Source organism: Tachyglossus aculeatus, chromosome 16, assembly GCF_015852505.1.
Source record: "Tachyglossus aculeatus isolate mTacAcu1 chromosome 16, mTacAcu1.pri, whole genome shotgun sequence".
NCBI lineage: Eukaryota > Metazoa > Chordata > Mammalia > Monotremata > Tachyglossidae > Tachyglossus > Tachyglossus aculeatus.
This window is the reverse complement of record NC_052081.1, coordinates 3,205,386-3,226,958: the sequence shown is the minus strand read 5'-3', so window position 1 is coordinate 3,226,958 and position 21,573 is coordinate 3,205,386. Positions and strand designations below refer to the sequence as shown.

Here is a 21,573-nt window from a genome sequence, read left to right as displayed (position 1 = left end):
TGGCAAACACCAACTCTGTACCAGGCCAACCCAAGGGCATTGGGTTGGACACTGCTCCTGTAGCGCATGCCCCTCACCACCTCAGCAGGTGAGGGGGGTGATGAGAATAATTCTGCTATCTACTAAGCGCTTACTGTGTGGCAACCACTGTCCCCAGCCCTGGGGTGGATACCCCGACAGAGCCCCCCTTTTCCTCTGCTCCTCCTCCCCTCCCCATCGCCCCAAATCCCTCCCTCTGCTCTCCCCCCTGCACTGGTTACATATCTATAATTCTAGTTATTTTATTAATGATGTGTATCGCTCTATAATTCTATTTATCTCTTTTGATGGCATTGACGCCTGTCTCCTTGTTTTGTTTCATTGTCCGTCTCCCCTCTTCGAGCCCGTTGTTGGGTAGGGGTTTTTTTGGGGGTATTTGTTAAGCGTTTACTATGTGCAAAGCACTGGGGAGGATACAAAGTGATCAGGTTGTCCCCTGTGGGGCTCACAATATTAATCCCCATTTTCCAGATGAGGTGACTGAGGCCCAGAGAAGTGAAGCGACTTGCCCAAAGTCACCCGGCTGACAAGTGGCGGAGCCGGGATTTGAACCCATGACCTCCGACTCCAAAGCCCGGGCTCTTTCCACTGAGCCAGCTGTCTCTATCCATTGCCCAACCGCACTTTCCAGGAGTTCAGTCCAGTGCTCAGCACACAGTCGGCGCTTAAGAGAAGCAACGTGGCTCAGTGGAAAGAGCCCGGGCTTTGGAGTCGGAGGTCATGGGTTCAAATCCCACCTCCGCCGCTTGCCAGCTGTGGGACTTTGGGCAAGTCACTTCACTTCTCTGGGCCTCAGTTCCCTCAGCTGGAAAATGGGGATTAAGACTGTGAGCCCCCCGTGGGACAACCTGATCACCTTGTAACCTCCCCAGCGCTTAGAACAGTGCTTGGCACATAGTAAGCGCTTAATAAATGCTATCATCATCATCATTCTCAATAAATAGGATCGAATGAATGAGTTAATCGGGTTGGACGTGGTTTGACAGATGAGGAAAAAGAGGCCCGGAGAGGTGACGCAGACTTGCCCGCCGGCTTGTGGCGGGATTCATTCAATGGTATTTATTGAGCGCTTACTGTGTGCAGAGCACTGTACTAAGCGCTTACTTTGGATTCGAACCCAGGCCCTCGGACCCTGAAGTCCGTGCCGTGCCCGCCCGGCCCCGCGTGGCTCTAACTCTGCCCTCGGACTGAGCACCATCCGTGTAGGGACTGTCTCTATATGTTGCCAACTTGTACTTCCCAAGCGCTTAGTACAGTGCTCTGCACACAGTAAGCGCTCAATAAATACGATTGATTGATTGATTGATTGATTGACTCCCCGCTTTCCGCTTTCTTCGATCTGGGCAGGGAACGTGTCTGCTCATTCTGTCGGACTGTCCTCCCCCAAGCCCTTAGAACCATGCTCTGCGTAGAGCGAGCGCTCAATAAATACCCCTGATGGATTGATTTCCCGCGTCTTCATTCTCCCTAGTCCTCGGCGGCCTACCCGCCTCCGCCACGTGTCTGCTGTGTGACCTTGTGCAAAGCACTTAACTTCTCTGAGCCTCAGTTGCCTCATCTATAAAATGGGGATTAAGACTGTGAGCCCCACGTGGGACAATTTGATAATAATAATAATAATAGCATTTATGAAGCGCTTACTATGTGCAAAGCACTGTTCTAAGCGCTGGGGAGGTTACGAGGTGATCAGGCTGTCCCACGGGGGGCTCACAGTCTTAATCCCCATTTGACAGATGAGGTAACTGAGGCCCAGAGAAGTGAAGTGACTTGCCCAAAGTCACACAGCTGACAAGTGGCGGAGCCGGGATTTGAACCCATGACCTTTGACTCCAAAGCCCGGGCTCTTTCCACTGAGCCACGCTGCTTCTCTGATCACCTTGTATCCCCCCCACGGCGCTTAGAACAGTGCTCTGCACATAGTAAGCGCTTAACAAATGCCATCATTAGTATTATTATCACCGCAGACCCTTCCTCATTTCCTCCTCTGTTTTCCCCCATTCCTTCCCCCTTCCTCGCAGCCCCCGGAGCCCCTGCCCACCATGACGCTCTGGAATCCTTATCAATCAATCATATTTATTGAGCACCTACAATGTGCAGAACGCTGTACTAAGCACTTGGCAGAGGACGACAGAACGATAAACAGACACCTGTTTACGGTCACGGTCTAGAGGGGAAGACAGATATTAATAGAAATAAATCAGTGACGGGTATGGACATAACAAGCAGCTTGGCTTAGTGGATAGAGCACTTAGTACAGTGCCCTGCACACAGAAAGCGCTCAGTAAATACGATTGACTGTAAGCTCGTTGTAGGCAGGGAACCTATCGATCGATTCTGTTCTATCGTACTGGCCCAAGAGCTTAGTAAAGTGCTTTTACACTGTGAGCCCACTGTTGGGTAGGGACTGTCTCTATAGGTTGCCAACTTGTACTTCCCAAGCGCTTAGTACAGTGCTCTGCACACAGTAAGTGCTCAATAAATACGATTGATTGATTGATTGATTGCTCTGCATCCCCTTCTAGACCGTGAGCCCGCTGCTGGGTAGGGACCGTCTCTATATGTTGCCGACTTGTACTTCCCAAGCGCTTAGTACAGTGCTCTGCACACAGTAAGCGCTCAATAAATATGATTGAATGAATGAAAGAAAGCGCTCAGTAAATACAATTGCCTGTAAGCTCATTGTGGGCAAGGAACCTATCTACGAATATCTGTCGCATTGTACTCTCCCAAGAGCTTAGTACAGTGCTCTGCACACAGAAAACGCTCAGTAAATACAACTAATTATAAGCTCGATGGGGACAAGAAATGTGTCTACCAACTTTATTCTAACGCACTCTCTCAAGAGCTTAGTACAGTTCTCTCTACACCCAGTAAGTGCTCAATAAATACAATTGAATGAATGAAAGAAAGCGCTCAGTAAATGCGATTGCCTGTAAGCTCATTGTGGGCAAGGAACCTATCTACGAATATCTGTTGCACTGTACTCTCCCAAGAGCTTAGTACAGTGCTCTGCACACAGAAAACGCTCAGTAAATACAACTGACTATAAGCTCGATGGGGACAGGGAATGTTTCTACCAACTTTATTCTAACGCACTCTCCCAAGAGCTTAGTACAGTGCTCTCTACGCCCAGTAAGCACTCAATAAATACAATTGAATGAATGAAAGAAAGCGTTCAATAAATACAATTGCCTGTAAGCTCATTGTGGGCAAGGAACCTATCTACGAATATCTGTTGCACTGTACTCTCCCAAGAGCTTAGTACAGTGCTCTGCACACAGAAAACGCTCAGTAAATACAACTGACTATAAGCTCGATGGGGACAAGAAATGTGCCTACCAACTTTATTCTAACGCACTCTCCCAAGAGTTTAGTACAGTGCTCTCTACTCCCAGTAAGCGCTCAATAAATACAACTGAATGAATGAAAGAAAGCACTCAATAAATACGATTGCCTGTAAGCTCACTGTGGGCACGGAATCTATCTACGAATATCTGTCGCATTGTACTCTCCCAAGAGCTTAGTACAGTGCTCTGCACACAGAAAACGCTCAGTAAATACAACTGACTATAAGCTCGATGGGGACAAGAAATGTGCCTACCAACTTTATTCTAACGCACTCTCCCAAGAGTTTAGTACAGTGCTCTCTACTCCCAGTAAGCGCTCAATAAATACAACTGAATGAATGAAAGAAAGCACTCAATAAATACGATTGCCTGTAAGCTCACTGTGGGCAAGGAATCTATCTACGAATATCTGTCGCATTGTACTCTCCCAAGAGCTTAGTACAGTGCTCTGCACACAAAAAGCGCTCAGTAAATACAACTGACTATAAGCTCGATGGGGACAGGGAGTGTTTCTACCAACTTTATTCTAACGCACTCTCCCAAGAGCTTAGTACAGTGCTCTCAATACCCAGTAAGCGCTCAATAAATACAACTGAATGAATGAAAGAAAGCACTCAATAAATACGATTGCCTGTAAGCTCACTGTGGGCAAGGAACCTATCTACGAATATCTGTCACACTGTACTCTCCCAAGAGCTCAGTACAGTGCTCTGCACACAGAAAACGCTCAGTAAATACAACTGACTATAAGCTCGATGGGGACAAGAAATGTGCCTACCAACTTTATTCTAACGCACTCTCCCAAGAGTTTAGTACAGTGCTCTCTACTCCCAGTAAGCGCTCAATAAATACAACTGAATGAATGAAAGAAAGCACTCAATAAATACGATTGCCTGTAAGCTCACTGTGGGCAAGGAATCTACGAATATCTGTCGCATTGTACTCTCCCAAGAGCTTAGTACAGTGCTCTGCACACAAAAAGCGCTCAGTAAATACAACTGACTATAAGCTCGATGGGGACAGGGAGTGTTTCTACCAACTTTATTCTAACGCACTCTCCCAAGAGCTTAGTACAGTGCTCTCTACGCCCAGTAAGCGCTTGGTAAATATGACTGTAAGCTCGCCGTGGGCAGGGAAAGTGTCAACCAACTCCGCTGTACTGTCCTCTCCCATGAGCTTAGTACCGTGCTGAACTCACCCAAAACACTCAATAAATACGACTGACTGCACGCAGTAATCGCTCAATAAATACCACCGATGCATCCGCCCAAACCCCAGCCTTGGCGGAAAGAGCCCGGATTTGGGAGTCGGAGGACGTGAGTTCTAATTCCTTCCAGACCGTGAGCCCGTTGTTGGGTAGGGACCGTCTCTATATGTTGCCGACTTGTCCTCCCCAAGCGCTTAGTACAGTGCTCTGCCCACAGTAAGTGCTCAATAAGTACGATTGAATGAATGAATGAATTCCGGCTCCGCCACTTGTCAGCTGCGTGACTTTGGTCGAGTCACTTCACTTCCCCGAGCCTCAGTTCCCTCATCTGTAAAATGGGGGTGAAGACTGTGAGTCCCACGTGGGCCAACCTGATCACCTTGTATCTCCCCCAGCACTTAGTACATAGTAAGCGCTTAACACACACCATCCATATCAGCGCTTAGAACGGGGCCTGGCGCATAGTAAGCGCTTAACAAATACAACGGAAGAAGCAGCGTGGCTCAGTGGAAAGAGCCCGGGCTTTGGAGTCAGAGGTCATGGGTTCAAATTCCGGCTCCGCCAATTGTCAGCTGGGTGACTTTGGGCAAGTCACTTCACTTCTCTGGGCCTCAGTTCCCTCATCTAGAAACTGGGGATTAAGACTGTGAGCCCCAAGTGGGACAACCTCATCACCTCGTATCCTCCCCAGTGCTTTGCACATAGTAAGCGCTTAACAAATGCCATCCTCATTATTATTATTATTATTAAATACCATCATTATTATGACTACTTTCTGCTAGGACTTCCACGAATCCCTCCGTCTTCTCTGCACCCGGAGAAGCAGCAACAGCCAACGGACGAACGTTAGTCGGAAGGTGGAAGTCGGGGGGGAGGAGAACCTCATTAATGACCCACATAAGCTTTGGGGTTTCTTCGTTTTTGGGGCGCCCCTTTATTCGCCCCATCCTCGGCCCCGACCCCTCAATCGGCGGTATCTTGTGAGCGCTTACTGTGATCAGAACACTGTACTGAGCAGTTGGGGGAGTCCAATAGAGTGGCTAGACATGATCCCCGCCCTCAAGGGGCTTCCAATCTACCCCTTGAGGCAGTTGGGAGAGGATGATGGGGTCCAGTGTGGCCTACTGGTTAGAGCCTAGGGCCTGGGAGCTGGGAGTCCAAAGGACTTGGGTTCTCAGCTCGGCTCCGCCGCCCGGCTGTTGGGTGACCTTGGGCGAGTGGCTTCATTTCTCCGGGCCTCAGTGACCTCGGCTGTAGAATGGGGGTGAAGGCCGCGGGCCCCACGGGGGGTCTGGGGCTGGGTCCGACCCCATTAGCTCGGATCGACCCCGGCGCTTAGTACAGTGCCTGGCACAGAGTAAGAGCTTAACAAGTGCCGTCATTGACCTCTTCTGTCTTGCAGTCCTGAGGGGGGCTGAGGGGAAAGCTGAAACTGGGGGGGGAAGGGGGGAAAGAGGAGGAGGAGGAAGAGGAGGAAGAGGAGGAGGGAAAGGAGGAGGGAAAGGAAGAGGAGGAAAGGAGGGGAAGAGGCGGAAGAGGAGGAGGAAGAGGAGGAAAAGAAGGGGGAAGCGAAGGAAGAGGAGGAAGAAGAAGTAGAAAAGGAGAAGGGAGGAGAAAGAGAGGGAAAGGAGGAGGAGGAAGAAGAGGTGGAAAAGGAGAAGGGAGGAGGAAGAGAGGGAAAGGAGGAGGAGGAAAGGAAGAGGAAGGGGAGGAAAAGGAGTAGAAGAGGTGGAAGAGGAAAGGAGGGGGAAGAGGAGGGAAAGGGGGAGGGGAAGAGGAGGGAAAGGGGGAGGGGAAGAGGAGGAAAATGAGGAGGAAGAGGAGGAGAAGAGGTGGAAGAGAAGAAGAGGAGGAAAAGAAGAAGAGGTGGAAGAGGAGGGGAGGGGGAAGGGGAGTGAAAGGAGGAGGAGGAAGAAGGGGAGAAGAGGTGGAAGAAGAGAAGGAGGAAAAGGAGGAGAAAGAGGAGGTGGAAGAGGAGAAGAGGAGGAGGAAGAGAAGGAAAGGAGGAGGAAGAAGAGGTGGAAAAGGAGCAGGGAGGAGAAAGAGTGGGAGAGGAGGAGGAAGAGAAGGAAAAGGAGAAGAGGTGGAAAAGGAGAAGGGAGAAGGAAGAGCGGGAAAGGAGGAGGAAGAGAAGGGGGAGAGAAGGAAGAGGAGAAGAAGAGGTGGAAAAGGTGGAAAAGGAGAAGGGAGAAGGAAGAGCGGGAAAGGAGGAGGAAGAGAAGGAGGAGGAGAAGAGGAGGAAGAGAAGGAGAGGAGGTGGAAGAGGAGAGGAAGGGGAAGAGGAGGAAAAGGAGGAGAAGAGGTGGAAGAGGAGGAAGAAGAGGAAAAGGAGGAGAAGAGGTGGAAGAGGAGAAGGGGAAGAGGTGGAAGAGAAGAAGAGGAGGAGGAGGGTGTGTGTGTGTGTGTGTGTGTGTGTGTGTGTGTCTGAGACCAAGCCCCCCCCTCCCCCCGCCACCTCCCGGTGCCCCCCGGTGCCCCCCGGGGTCTGACCTTGCAGGCTGAGCAGGAGCGGGAGCAGCGCCGCGCCGGGGCGGGGGCGGGGGCGGGGGTCCGCCCGCACCGGGGGGCCCGGGGCCCGCATCGGGAGGACGGGACGGGGACGGAGCCCGGACGGGGAGGGAGGGACCGAGGGAGGGCGGCCGGGACCGGGGGGACGGGGGGCGACGGGGAGGAAGAGCCGCCTCAGCCCCGCCGATCCGTCAGCCGTCAGCCGGCAGCGGGCAGCCCGCGGCGCCTCGCGCGCCGACAACCGGCTCCGCCCACGGACACGCCCCCCGGCAACCACACGCCCAGAGGACACGCCCTTGGCAACGCCACGCCCACACGCGCCACGCCCCCGGCAACCACGCGCCCGGTGGTCACGCCCTTAGCAACGCCACGCCCCCCGGCAACCAAACGCGCCAATAGGGACGCGCTCCTGGCAAAGCCGCGCCCCCAGGGCCACGCCCCCTGGCAACCACACGCCCAATTGACACGCCCACGGCAGCGCCACGCCCCCCCCCACACGCCACGCCCCCTGACAACCACACGCACCAATAGGGACGCGCCTCTGATAAAGCCGCGCCCCCAGGGCCACGCCCCGTGGCAACCACACGCCAAATGGGCACGCCCTTAGCAGCGCCACGCCCCCTCGCAACCACACGCACCAATGGGGACGAGCTCTTGACAAAGCCGCGCCCCGAGGGCCACGCCCCCTGGCAACCACACGCCCAATTGACACGCCCATGGCAGCGCCACGCCCCCCGCACACGCCCCGCCCCCTGACAACCACACGCACCAATAGGGACGCGCCTCTGATAAAGCCGCGCCCCAAGGGCCACGCCCCCTGGAAACCACACGCCCAATGGACACACCCATAGCAACGCCGTGTTTTCCCCCGCCACGCCCCCTGACAACCACATGCACCAATAGGGACGCGCTCCGACAAAGCCGCGCCCCCAAGGGCCACGCCCCCTGCCCCCCCAGCCAAATGAATACGCCCATAGCAACGCCACGCCCCACCCGCCACGTGGCCCGCCCATAGCAACGCCACGCCCCACCCTCCGCCTGGCCACGCCCATAGCAACGCCCCGCCCCCGCAGGACGGCTCACCCGGCAACGCCACGCCCCCTCACAACCACACGCACCAATTCATTCATTCATTCATTCAATCGTATTTATTGAGCGCTTACTGTGTGCAGAGCACTGGACTAAGCGCTTGGGGAGTCCAAGTCGGCAACATATAGAGACGGCCCCTGCCCAACAGCGGGCTCACAGTCTAGAAGGGGGAGACAGACAACAAAACATTTTAACAAAATAAAATAAATAGAATAAATATGTACAAGTACAATAAATAAATAAATAGAGTAATAAATACGTACAAACATCCAGTACATATATACAGGATACATATAAATAGAATTATAGAGCGATACACATCATTACTAAAATAATTAGAATTATAGATATGTAACCAGTGCACGGGGGAGAGCAGAGGGAGGGAGTCGGGGCGATGGGGAGGGGAGGAGGAGCAGAGGAAAAGGGGGGCTCTGTCGGGGTATCCACCCCAGGGCTGGGGACAGTGGTTGCCACACAGTAAGCGCTTAGTAGATAGCAGAATTATTCTCATCACCCCCCTCACCTGCTGAGGTGGCGAGGGGCATGCGCTACAGGAGCAGTGTCCAACCCAATGCCCTTGGGTTGGCCTGGTACAGAGTTGGTGTTTGCCAGGTGCTGACGATTATTATTATTATAATTAATTATAATTGATTATATTTAATTATATTATAATTATATTATAATAATTATTATTAATAATAATAATAATAAAGGTACTTGAGCCACCCTACTGAGAGCTCACCTCCTCCAGGAGGCCTTTCCAGACTGAGCCCCTTCCTTCCTCTCCCCCTCGTCCCCCTCTCCATCTCCCCCATCATTCCTCCTTCCCTTCCCCACAGCACCTGTATATATGTTTGTACATATTTATGACTCTATTTATTTATTTATCTTACTTGTACATATCTATTCTATTTATTTTATTTTGTTAGTATGTTTGGTTTTGTTCTCTGTCTCCCCCTTCTAGACTGTGAGCCCGCTGTTGGGTAGGGACTGTCTCTATATGTTGCCAATTTGTACTTCCCAAGCGCTTAGTACAGTGCTCTGCACATAGTAAGCGCTCAATAAATACGATTGATGATGATGATGATGATATGCATACATTTATATATGAATATATATTTCTACATATATATACATATACACCAATAGGGACGCGCCCCTGATAAAGCCGCGCCCCAAAGGACCACGCCCCTGCCAACCACAAACCCAACGACCACGCCCATAGCAACACCACGCCCCGCGATAGCCACGCCCCTAGCAACGCCCCGCCCCTAGCAACGCCCTCCCCCCACACACGCGGAACGCCCCGCCCCCTAGCGGCGAGCGGCGTAGCCCGTCGCCGCCGTTTATAATACTAATACTAATGATCATCATCAATCGTAAATAAATGATGGCATTTATTAAGCGTTTACTATGTGCAAAGCACTGTTCTAAGCGCTGGGGAGGTGCCAAGGTGATCAGGTTGTCCCACGGGGGGCTCACAGTCTTCATCCCCGTTTTCCAGATGAGGGAACTGAGGCCCAGAGAAGTCAAGTGACTTGCCCAAAGTCACCCAGCTGACAAGTGGAGGAGTCTGGATTTGAACCCACGACCTCTGATTCCAAAGCCCGGGCTCTTTCCATTGAGCTAGGATGCTCCTCTGCTTTCCTTAACAAATAACGGTATTTGTTAAGAATAATAATAATGGCATTTGTTAAGCGCTTATTATGGGCAAAGCACTGTTCTAAGCGCTGGGGAGGATACAAGGTGATCAGGTTGTCCCACGTGGGGCTCAGAGTCTTCACCCCTATTTTTCAGATGAGGGAACTGAGGCCCAGAGAAGTCAAGTGACTTGCCCAAAGTCACCCAGCTGACAAGTGGCGGAGTATGGATCTGAACCCAGGGCCTCTGATTCCATAGCCCGAGCTCTTTCCACTGAGCCACGATGCTTCTCTGCTTCCTTTAACAAATAACGGTATTTGTTAAGAATAATAATAATGGCATTTATTAAGCTCTTACTATGTGCAAAACACTGTTCTAAGCGCTGGGGGAGATACAAGGTCAGCAGGTTGTCCCACGGCGGGCTCACAGTCTTCATCCCCGTTTTCCAGAGGAGGGAACTGAGGCCCAGAGAAGTGAAGAGACTTGCCCAAAGTCACACAGCTGACAGGTAGCATAGGCAAAATTTGAACCCTCGACCCCTGACTCCCAAGCCCGGGCTCTTTCCACTGAACCACGCTGCGTCTCCGCTTCCCTTAACAAATAACAGTATTTGTTAAGCGCTCACTCTATGCCAGGCACTGTACTAAGCGCTGGGGTGGGTAGATGCAAATGGGGTTGGACACAGTCCCCGTCCCACGTGAGGCTCACAGTCTTCATCCCCATTTGACGGATGATGATAATAATAATAATAATTGTATTTGTCAAGTGCTTACTATGTGCTGAGCACTGTTCTAAGCGCTGGGAGAGATACGAGGTAATCAGGTTGTCCCACGTGGGGCTCCCAATCTTCGACCCCATTTTATTCATTCATTCATTCAATCGTATTTATTGAGCGCTTACTGTGTGCAGAGCACTGGACTAAGCGCTTGGGAAGTCCAAGTTTTACAGATGAGGAAACTGAGGCCCAGAGAAGTGAAGTGACTTGCCCAAAGTCACCCAACTGACAAGTGGCGGAGACGGGATTGGAACCCACGACTTTTGACTCCCAAGCTCGCGCTCTTTCCAGTAGGCCATGCTCCTCCGTTATAATAATAGTGGTATTTCATCCATTCATTCAATCGTATTTATTGAGCGCTTCCTGTGTGCAGAGCACTGGACTAAGCGCTTGGGAAGTCCAGGTTGGCAACAGATAGAGACTGTCCCTATCCAACAATCAATCAATCAATCAATCGTATTTATTGAGCGCTTACTGTGTGCAGAGCACTGTACTAAGCGCTTGGGAAGTACAAGTTGGCAATATAGAGAGACGGCCCCTACCCAACAGTGGGCTCACAGTCTAGAAGGGGAAGACAGAGAACAAAACCAAACATATTAACACAATAAAATAAATAAATAGAATATATACAAGTAAAATAAATGAATAGAGTAATAAATCCGTACAAACATATATACATATATACAGGTGCTGTGGGGAAGGGAAGGAGGTAAGGCGGGGGGATGGAGAGGGGGAGGAGGGGGATTTGTTAAGCGCTTACTCTATACCGGGTACTGTACTAAGCGCTAACAATACCAAAATTATTCTTATTATTATGTAGTGACCGCTTAACAGATCCCGCAATCAATCAGTCGTATTTATTGAGCGCTTACTGTGTGCAGAGCACTGTGCTAAGCGCTTGGGAAGTCCAAGTTGGCAACATATAGACACGGTCCCTACCCAACAGTGGGCTCACAGCCTAGAAATAAATTTTGGTATTTGTTAAGTGCTTACTATGTGCAAAGCACTGTACTAAGCCCTTGGGAAGTACAAGTTGGCAACATATAGAGACGGTCCCTACCCAACAGTGGGCTCACAGTCTAGAAAGAAATTTTGGTATTTGTTAAGTGCTTACTATGTGCAAAGCACTCTTCTAAGCACTGGGGAGGACACAAGGTGATCAGGTTGTCCCATGGGGGGCTCACAATATTAATCCCCATTTTCCAGATGAGGTGACTGAGGCCCAGAGAAGTGAAGTGACTTGCCCAAAGTGGCGGAGCCGGGATTTGAACCCGTGACCTCTGACTCGGAGCCACGCTGCTTCTCAATCAATCAATCGTATTTATTGAGCGCTTACTGTGTGCAGAGCACTGTACTAAGCGCTTGGGAAGTACAAGTTGGCAACGTAACTTCTCCCACAGTTCTGATAGCTGTGATAACTCAATCAGTTATCTGATAACTCAGCCCTACTGAGAGCTCACCTCCTCCAGGAGGCCTTCCCAGACTGAGCCCCTTCCTTCCTCTCCCCCTCGTCCCCCTCTCCATCCCCCCATCTTACCTCCTTCCCTTCCCCACAGCACCTGTATATATGTATATATGTTTATACATATTTATCACTCTATTTATTTATTTTACTTGTACCTATCTATTCTATTTATTTTATTTTGTTAGTATGTTTGCTTTTGTTGTCTGTCTCCCCCTTCTAGACTGTGAGCCCGCTGTTGGGTAGGGACCGTCTCTAGATGTTGCCAACTTGGACTTCCCAAGCGCTTAGTCCAGTGCTCTGCACACAGTAAGCGCTCAATAATAATAATAATAATAATGGCATTTATTAAGCGCTTACTATGTGCAAAGCACTGTTCTAAATGCGATTGATTGATAACGGTGCACAGAGTAAGCGCTCAATAATAATAATAATAATAATAATGGCATTTATTAAGCGCTTACTATGTGCAAAGCACTGTTCTAAATGCGATTGATTGATTGATAACGGTGCACAGAGTAAGCGCTCAATAATAATAATAATAATAATAATGGCATTTATTAAGCGCTTACTATGTGCAAAGCACTGTTCTAAATACGATTGATTGATTGGTAACGGTGCACAGAGTAAGCGCTCAATAATAATAATAATAATGGCATTTATTAAGCGCTTACTATGTGCAAAAAACTGTTCTAAATACGATTGATTGATTGATAGCGGTGCACAGAGTTGGCGCTTAATAATAATAATAATAATGGCATTTATTAAGCGCTTACTATGTGCAAAGCACTGTTCTAAATACGATTGATTGATAACGGTGCACAGAGTAGGCGCTCAATAATAATAATAATAATAATAATAATGGCATTTATTAAGCGCTTACTATGTGCAAAGCACTGTTCTAAATACGACTGATTGATAACGGTGCACAGAGTAAGCGCTCAATAATAATAATAATAATAATAATAATAATGGCATTTATTAAGCGCTTACTATGTGCAAAGCACTGTTCTAAATCCGATTGATTGATTGATAACGGTGCACAGAGTAAGCGAATAATAATAATAATAATAATAATAATAATGGCATTTATTAAGCGCTTACTATGTGCAAAGCACTGTTCTAAATACGATTGATTGATTGATAACGGTGCACAGAGTAGGCGCTCAATAATAATAATAATAATAATAATAATGGCATTTATTAAGCGCTTACTATGTGCAAAGCACTGTTCTAAATACGACTGATTGATAACGGTGCACAGAGTAAGCGCTCAATAATAATAATAATAATAATAATAATAATGGCATTTATTAAGCGCTTACTATGTGCAAAGCACTGTTCTAAATACGATTGATTGATTGATAACGGTGCACAGAGTAGGCGCTCAATAATAATAATAATAATAATAATAATGGCATTTATTAAGCGCTTACTATGTGCAAAGCACTGTTCTAAATACGACTGATTGATAACGGTGCACAGAGTAAGCGCTCAATAATAATAATAATAATAATAATAATAATGGCATTTATTAAGCGCTTACTATGTGCAAAGCACTGTTCTAAATCCGATTGATTGATTGATAACGGTGCACAGAGTAAGCGCTCAATAATAATAATAATAATGGCATTTATTAAGCGCTTACTATGTGCAAAGCACTGTTCTAAATACGACTGATTGATAACGGTGCACAGAGTAAGCGCTCAATAATAATAATAATAATAATAATAATAATAATGGCATTTATTAAGCGCTTACTATGTGCAAAGCACTGTTCTAAATACGATTGATTGATAACGGTGCACAGAGTAGGCGCTCAATAATAATAATAATAATAATAATAATGGCATTTATTAAGCGCTTACTATGTGCAAAGCACTGTTCTAAATACGACTGATTGATAACGGTGCACAGAGTAAGCGCTCAATAATAATAATAATAATAATAATAATAATAATAATGGCATTTATTAAGCGCTTACTATGTGCAAAGCACTGTTCTAAATACGATTGATTGATTGATAACGGTGCACAGAGTAAGCGCTCAATAATAATAATAATAATGGCATTTATTAAGCGCTTACTATGTGCAAAGCACTGTTCTAAATACGACTGATTGATAACGGTGCACAGAGTAAGCGCTCAATAATAATAATAATAATAATAATAATAATGGCATTTATTAAGCGCTTACTATGTGCAAAGCACTGTTCTAAATCCGATTGATTGATTGATAACGGTGCACAGAGTTGGCGCTTAATAATAATAATAATAATAATAATAATAATAATAATAATGGCATTTGTTAAGCGCTTACTAGGTGCAAAGCTTAAAAGAAAAGCTGTTTTAAAAAGCAAAGCGAAGGAAGGGTGGTGGTGGGGGGGGGAAGATGTTCTCCACCGGGGCGGCTCAGCCCACGCAGGCCCGTGTCGAAAATAGAAATTTTCCGCCTGCAAAATGATCTGCCCGGTGCCAGCTCGCTCAGAACAGAACCAGCCCCCGTGGGCTCTTACGGCCTTATTTATCGTCACCATGGCAACGGGGACCCAAACCTGAAAACTTTCCTCCTGACCGCAAACCTGCTAACAAGTGGCACCTTTTTTAGTTGGTGACCCAAGTGTGATTTCTTTCCTCCTTCCTCCCCCCCTCCATCTCCGCCTCAGCTTCTTCTCCTGGTTTTCTCTTTATTATTTAGTATTTTTAGACTGTGAGCCCACTGTTGGGCAGGGACCGTCTCTATATGTTGCCAACTTGGACTTCCCAAGCGCTTAGTACGGTGCTCTGCACACAGTAAGCGCTTAACAAATACCAAAATTTATTTCTAGACTGTGAGCCCACTGTTGGGTAGGGACTGTCTCTATCTGTTGCCAACTTGGACTTCCCAAGCGCTTAGTCCAGTGCTCTGCACACAGTAAGCGCTTAACAAATACCAAAATTTATTTCTAGACTGTGAGCCCACTGTTGGGTAGGGACCGTCTCTATATGTTGCCAACTTGGACTTCCCAAGCGCTTAGTCCGGTGCTCTGCACACAGTAAGCGCTTAACAAATACCAAAATTTATTTCTAGACTGTGAGCCCACTGTTGGGTAGGGACTGTCTCTATCTGTTGCCAACTTGGACTTCCCAAGCGCTTAGTCCAGTGCTCTGCACACAGTAAGCGCTTAACAAATACCAAAATTAATTTCTAGAGTGTGAGCCCACTGTTGGGTAGGGACTGTCTCTATATGTTGCCAACTTGGACTTCCCAAGCGCTTAGTCCAGTGCTCTGCACACAGTAAGCGCTTAACAAATACCAAAATGTATTTCTAGACTGTGAGCCCACTGTTGGGTAGGGACTGTCTCTATATGTTGCCAACTTGGACTTCCCAAGCGCTTAGTCCGGTGCTCTGCACACAGTAAGCGCTTAACAAATACCAAAATTTATTTCTAGACTGTGAGCCCACTGTTGGGTAGGGACTGTCTCTATATGTTGCCAACTTGGACTTCCCAAGCGCTTAGTCCAGTGCTCTGCACATAGTAAGCGCTTAACAAATACCAAAATTTATTTCTAGACTGTGAGCCCACTGTTGGGTAGGGACTGTCTCTATATGTTAGGGAAGAGCCTGGGCTTTGGAGTCAGAGGTCGTGGGTTCGAATCCCGACTCCGCCACAAGTCTGCTGTGTGACCTTGGGCAAGTCACTTAACGTTTCTGAGCCTCAGTTACCTCATCTGTAAAAATGGGGATTAAGACTGTGAGCCCTACGTGGGACAACTTGATCACATTGTATCCCCCCAGCACTTGGAACAGTGCTTTGCACATAGTAAGCGCTTAACAAATGCCATCATTATTATTATTATTATTATATGTTGCCAACTTGGACTTCCCAAGCGCTTAGTACGGTGCTCTGCACACAGTAAGCGCTTAACAAATACCAAAATGTATTTCTAGACTGTGAGCCCACTGTTGGGTAGGGACTGTCTTTATACGATGCCAACTTGGACTTCCCAAGCTCTTAGTCCAGTGCTCTGCACACAGTAAGCGCTTCACAAATACCAAAATTTATTTCTAGACTGTGAGCCCACTGTTGGGTAGGGACTGTCTCTATCTGTTGCCAACTTGGACTTCCCAAGCGCTTAGTACAGTGCTCTGCACACAGTAAGCGCTCAATAAATACGATTTTTTGATTGATTGATTCTCTGCCCAACCGTGAGCCCGTTGTTGGGTGAGAGACCGTCTCTATCTGTTGCCGACTTGTACTTCCCAAGCGCTTAGTACAGTGCTCTGCATACAGTAAGCGCTCAATAAATACGATTGATTGATTGATTCTCTGCCCAACCATGAGCCCGTTGTTGGGTGAGGGGCCGTCTCTATCTGTTGCCGACTTGTACTTCCCAAGCGCTTAGTACAGTGCTCTGCACACAGTAAATACGATGGAATGAGTGAAGAGAATAATAATAATGATAATAATAATGGCATTTGTTAAGCGCTCACTATGCGCGAAGCACTGTTCTAAGCGCTGGGGGGATCCAAGGCGATCAGGTTGTCCCCTGTGGGGCTCACAGTCTTCATCCCCATTTTCCAGATGAGGGAACTGAGGCTCAGAGAATAATAATAATGATAATAATGATGGCATTTATTAAGCGCTTACTATGTGCAAAGCACTGTTCTAAGCGCTGAAGGGATACAAGATGATGAGGTTGTCCCCCGTGGGGCTCACGGTCTTCAACCCCAGTTCCCAGATGAGGGAACTGAGGCTCAGAGAATAATAATAATAATAATAATAATAATGGCATTTATTAAGCGCTTACTATGCGCGAAGCACTGTTCGAAGCGCTGAAGGGATACAAGGTGATGAGGTTGTCCCACGTGGGGCTCACAGTCTTCTTCCCCATTTCCCAGATGAGGGAACTGAGGCTCAGAGAATAATGGTAACAATAATAATGATGGCATTTGTTAAGCGCTTACTATGTGCGAAGCACTGTTCAAAGCGCTGGGGGGATACAAGGTGATGCGGTTGTCCCCTGTGGGGCTCACAGTCTTCATCCCCATTTCCCAAATGAAGGAACTGAGGCTCAGAGAATAATAATAATAATAATAATGGCATTCGTTAAGCGCTTACTACGTGTAAAGCACTGTTCTAAGCGCTGAAGGGATACAAGGTGATGAGGTTGTCCCCCGTGGGGCTCACAGTCTTCATCCCCATTTTCCAGATGAGGGAACTGAGGCTCAGAGAATAGTAATAATAATGATGATGGCATCTATTAAGCGCTTACTATGTGCAAAGCACTGTTCTAAGTTTATTTTACTTGTACATATTTATTCTATCTATTTTGTTTTGTTAATATGTTTTGTTTTGTTCTCTGTCTCCCCCTTCTAGCCTGTGAGCCCACTGTTGGGTAGGGACCGTCTCTATATGTTGCCAACTTGTACTTTCCAAGCGCTTAGTCCAGTGCTCTGCACACAGTAAGCGCTCAATAAATACGATTGAATGAATGAATGAATGAACAAGGCGATCAGGTTGTCCCCCGTGGGGCTCCCAGTCTTCATCCCCATTTCCCAGATGAGGGAACTGAGGCTCAGAGAATAATAACAAGAATACTGATGGCATTTATTAAGCGCTTACTATGTGCACAGCACTGTTCTAAGTTTATTTTACTTGTACATATTTATTCTATCTATTTTATTCTGTTAATATGTTTTGTTTTGTTCTCTGTCTCCCCCTTCTAGACTGTGAGCCCGCTGTTGGGGAGGGATGAGGGAACTGAGGCTCAGAGAAGTGAAGTGACTTGCCCAAAGTCACCCAGCTGAGACGGGATTTGAACCCACGACCTCTGACTCCAAAGCCCGGGCTCTTTCCACTGAGCCACGCTGCTTCTCTAACACAGCCTACTGTCCCCCCTAAGTGACGACCCGTCCTCCTTTAAAGATATAAATTAAGCACCAAATCGTCACCCTGGAAAAACACAATTAACTCCCTTAATAAGCGGCTATGGCTCCTCTTGCTTGGAAATTTCGGGGCTTTAATCAAAGACCCCCTGATGTTAGAAAGTCCAAATTATTCTTCATCTGCAAACATTTACACAGAATTTCCCGGCTCCCTCTCCACTTTCCCTCTCCATAATTTAGTCCCTCTGGCTAAAAATACAGCCTCATCGCCTGCTGAAGGTTGGGTGTTTTGTTCATTTTGTTGGGTAGGGACCAATAACAATACTAATAATAATAATAATGGCATTTATTAAGCGCTTACTATATGCAAAGCACTGTTCTAGGTTTATTTATTTTACTTATACATATTTATTCTATTTTATTCTGTTAATATGTTTTGTTTTGTTGTCTGTCTCCCCCTTCTAGACTTGGAGCCCGCTGTTGGGTAGGGGCCGTCTCTAGATGTTGCCAAATTATACTTCCCGAGCGCTTAGTACAGTGCTCTGCACACAGTAAGCGCTCAATAAATACGATTGTTTGATTGATTTAAAGAGACGCAGGGTTGCCTAGTGGAAAGAGCCCGGGGCTGGGAACCAGCCAGGAGACCTGGGTTCTAATCCCGCCTCTCCTGCCGGGGAGCTGGTTGATGCTGCTCTGTGCCTCAGTTTCCCCATCGGACTCCCAAGAACTGTGCTCTACAGGCTTATAAGAAGTAGCGTGGCTCCACGGAAAGAGCCCGGGCTTTGGAGTCAGAGGTCACGGGTTCAAATCCCGGCTCCGCCAATTGTCAGCGGGGTGACTTTGGATAAGTCACTTCACTTCTCTGGGCCTCAGTGACCTCATCTGGAAAATGGGGATGAAGATTGGGAGCCCCACGTGGGACAACCTGATCACCTTGTATTCCCACAGTGCTTGGCACATAGTAAGCTCTTGACACCGTTATTGTTATTATTCTATTTATTTTAATTAATGATGTGGATATATCCATAATTCTATTTATTTATAATTGTATCCCCCCAGTGCTTGGCACGTAGTAAGCGCTCAACAAATACCATCATTATTACCCCAGATATGTTGCCTGCATGACAATGAGCTCAGTGTTCCCAAACTGTCACAGGATGGGAGAGAAAACTGCCAAAACAGGGCATGCCGGCCTGTGACGGGAAGATAGAATTCCCTCTTTATTTGTTTGGATGCCTGTCTCCCCCCTTCCAGACCGTAAGCCCGGTGTGGGCAGGGACTGTCTCTCTTTATTGCTGAATTGTACTTTCCAAGCGCTTAGTACAGTGCTCTGCACGCAGTAAGCGCTCAATAAATACGATGGGATGAATCAATCAATGAATGATTGAATGAATGTCGAATAGCACTTACTATAATAATAATAATAATGATGGTATTTGTCAAGCGCTTGCTATGTGCCAGGCACTGTTCTAAACACTGGGATAATAATAATAATGGTATCTGTTAAGCACTTACTATGATAATAATAATGATAATAATAATGTTGATGATATTTGTTAAGCACTTACTATGTGCTAGGCCCTGTTCTAAGTGCTGGGGTAATAATAATAGTAATGGTATTTGTTAGGCACTTACTATAATAATAATAATAATGATGGTATTTGTCAAGTGCTTGCTATGTGCTAATATTATTATTATTATTATTAGCCCAGTGCTTAGAACAGTGCCTGGCACATAGTAAGCGCTTAACAAATACCACCATCATCATTATTATTATAGGAAGCGCTTAACAAATACCATCATTATTATTATTACAGTAAGTGCCTAACAAATACCATTATTATTATTATTATTACCCCAGCACTTAGAACAGTGCCTAGCACATAGTAAGCGCTTAACAAATACCACCATCATCATTATTATTATAGGAAGCACTTAACAAATACCATCATTATTATTATTACAGTAAGTGCCTAACAAATACCATTATTATTATTATTATTACCCCAGCACTTAGAACAGGGCCTAGCACATAGTAAGTGCCTAACAAATCCCATCAACATTATTATTATCATAGTAAGTGCTTAACAGATACCATTATTATTATTATCCCAGTGCTTAACACAGTGCCTGGCACATAGCAAGCGCTTAACAAATACCATCATTATTATTATAGTAAGCGCTTAACGAATACCATCATTATTATTATTATAGTGAGTGCCTAATAATAATAATAATAATAACAATGATGACATGTATTAAGCACTTACTATGTGCAAAGCACTGTTCTGAGCGCTGGGGAGGTTACAAGGTGATGAGGTTGTCCCACGAGGGGCTCACAGTCTTCATCCCCATTTTACAGATGAGGTAACTGAGGCACAGAGAAGTGAAGTGACTTGCCCAAACTCACATAGCTGACAATTGGCGGAGCCGGGATTTGAACCCATGACCTCTGATTCCAAAGCCCGGGCTCCTTCCACTGAGCCACGCTGCTTCTCAAAATACCACTATTATTATTATTATTATTACCCCAGCACTATGTGCCTGTCACATAGTAAGTTCTTACCAAATACCATCATTATTATTATCATATTAAATATTATCATATCAAATACCACTATTATTATTATTACCCCAGCACTATGTGCCTGTCACATAGTAAGTTCTTACCAAATACCATCATTATTATTATCATATTAAGTGCTTAACAAATGCTATTATTATTATTATGACCCCACTATTTGATATTATTATGACCCCACTATTTGATAATTTGATATTATCATATCAAATACCACTATTATTATTATTATTATTACCCCAGCACTATGTGCCTGTCACATAGTAAGTTCTTACCAAATACCATCATTATTATTATCATATTAAGTGCTTAACAAATGCTATTATTATTATTATGACCCCAGGGCTTAGAACAGTGCTTGGCACATATTAAGAGCTTAACAAATACCATTATTATAATAATAATTATTATTATAGTAATAATAATAATAATCGAGAAGCAGTGTGGCTCAGTGGAAAGAGCCCGGGCTTTGGGGTCAGAGGTCACGGGTTCAAATCCCTACTCCGCCAATTGTCAGCTGTGTGACTTTGGGCAAGTCACTTCAAGCAGTGTGGTTCAGTGGAAAGAGCCCGGGCTTTGGAGTCAGAGGTCATGGGTTCAAATCCTGGTTCCGCCAATTGTAAGCTGTGTGACTTTGGGCAAGTCCCTTCACTTCTCTGTGCCTCAGTTCCCTCATCTGTAAAGTAGGGATTAAAACGGTGAGCCCGACGTGGGGCAACCTGATCACCATATATCCCCCAGTGCTTAGAACAGGGCTTTGCACATAGTAAGCGCTTAACAAATACCATCATCATCATCATCATTCTCTGGGCCTCAGTTCCCCCATCTGGAAAATGGGGATGAAGAGTGTGAGCCCCATGTGGGACAACCTCATTACCTTGTAACTCCTCCAGCGCTTAGAACAGTGCTTTGCACATAGTAAGCGCTTAACAAATACTAACATGGTTATTATGATTATTCTCTGGGCCCCAGTTCCCTCATCTGGAAAATGGGGATGAAGAGTGTGAGCCCCATGAGGGACAACCTCATTACCTTGTAACTTCCCCAGCGCTTAG

At 46.5% G+C, this 21,573-nt stretch overlaps 1 protein-coding gene across 1 annotated transcript in view; it reads right to left on the bottom strand.

Annotated features, from left to right (window-relative positions):
• Window positions 1-7,174, bottom strand: part of IGSF11 (immunoglobulin superfamily member 11) — a 63,036-nt gene extending 55,862 nt beyond the window's left edge. Inside the window, exon 1 of the mRNA XM_038757852.1 lies at window positions 7,084-7,174. Within this exon, the coding sequence (XP_038613780.1) occupies window positions 7,084-7,174 (91 nt within the window). The remainder of the gene's footprint in view (window positions 1-7,083) is intronic.
• Between the last annotated feature and the right edge of the window lie 14,399 nt (window positions 7,175-21,573).